The following is a 1,418-nucleotide window of genomic DNA, read 5'->3' as shown; positions in this document are numbered from 1 at the left end:
CCCAGGAAGGCCCGAACTTCTCCCTCCTCGGGACCAGACGTGTGCTCCCATCGCACAGCGCGTCTGGCTCAACACCAACGGCCAACGCTCCCACGCCGGGGTCAAACACGATCGCGCTCGTAACTTGGGCAAGAGCGGCGGCGGAGCGGTTTGCAGCGTGAGGAGCAGCTCTACCCCACACCTAAAGCCACCACAGCAACCCCAAACCGGGCCTGACTCAATAACGACTGGCCAAATTATCTTGCCTACCTAGTGCAACATGCAAAGTGAGCTCTCACTGCACGGCGCGGGAATTTCCTCTCCAGCAACGCTCCACATCCTCTAACTCTGAGCAGATCCCTGCTGCCATCCCAATTAATTCATCATTTCATCCTGGAGTTAGTGCTTTTGTTGAATCTTGTCATCTACAGTTTGGACACTTTTGTCTTCTAATTTTCATACACAAGGATGACAATGTTGAGAGTTTCGTAAGTGCAAAGCCAAACAAACAAGGCTAGGAGGAGAGCGTTTCAACAATCAGGGTTTGCAAAGCAACAACCAGCGCCATTATTTCACAGAAAACATGCACTGCTCCTTAAAAAGCCCTCAGAAAATGCCATCTCCCAGGAAGAGTTTGACATTCATAAACTGCGTAAAAGATTACTTCCTAAAATCGAAGTATTTGTATCTAACACAAATCCTCATGGGCTTGTTTCTGGGGGTCTTTATACCAACAAGAAAAAGATTTATGCAACTTATGTCCTCTAAGTATCAGATTTAAAACGTTTTTTTCAGATTCTGAGCATTAAACCCTGGGAAGTGCTAGTTGCTGATGTTGCCTCTTAATTGTTGTTATACCCTGATAAATAAGCTAAAAATGTGAGAAAATACAATTAGTTTAGAAAAACTGATTTAGCCGTAAGCTTCATCGTTTAACTTTTTATGGTATCCATGACAACCATTGGTCCATTTATTAACTAACAGCATCCCTGGTGTAATATACAAGTACTCAAATTCCTAACAATAAACAGCAACATTTAGGTAAGTGTGTTCAGGTCAAGCACACAAACCAACCTGCACCAAAACAAGGGACAGAGTGGGAGGAAAAAATGGATTGCAGACTATAGCTTTCCTTACCTTAAAGTCATCTGGGAGCAGTAGCTTAGATGTCCTTAGGAAGCTTAATATATATCTGAAAATTTCACCGTCTCGATCAATGAAATAATGTTGTTTTAAACTGTCCAAGACAATAGGCTCTGTGCCATTAAACAGACGACTTATTCTGAAAAAAGAAAAGAAATGGGGAAAAGAGACAAAAATCTCATTACACCCTCAGGGCTTAAGAACATCCACCCAATTCAGCTGCATCCATTCAACGTGCATAAGGTAACGCAGCGCCTTAACCTGGCGCCCAACACGTGCCCAGGGATAGGTGCCCC

The 1,418-nt window shown here is 43.9% G+C and overlaps 1 protein-coding gene across 1 annotated transcript in view; it reads right to left on the bottom strand.

Annotated features, from left to right (window-relative positions):
- KCTD15 (potassium channel tetramerization domain containing 15) overlaps positions 1-1,261 on the bottom strand; it is a gene marked incomplete at both ends in the record, with an annotated part of 8,796 nt that extends 7,535 nt beyond the window's left edge. The window contains one exon of the mRNA XM_010153191.1: positions 1,117-1,261. Within this exon, the coding sequence (XP_010151493.1) occupies positions 1,117-1,261 (145 nt within the window). The remainder of the gene's footprint in view (positions 1-1,116) is intronic.
- Between the last annotated feature and the right edge of the window lie 157 nt (positions 1,262-1,418).

Source organism: Eurypyga helias, unplaced genomic scaffold (genome assembly GCF_000690775.1).
Source record: "Eurypyga helias isolate BGI_N326 unplaced genomic scaffold, ASM69077v1 scaffold23976, whole genome shotgun sequence".
In the NCBI taxonomy this organism is placed as follows: domain Eukaryota; kingdom Metazoa; phylum Chordata; class Aves; order Eurypygiformes; family Eurypygidae; genus Eurypyga; species Eurypyga helias.
Note: the sequence above shows the minus strand (reverse complement) of the source record. Positions and strands in the feature narration are given on the sequence as shown.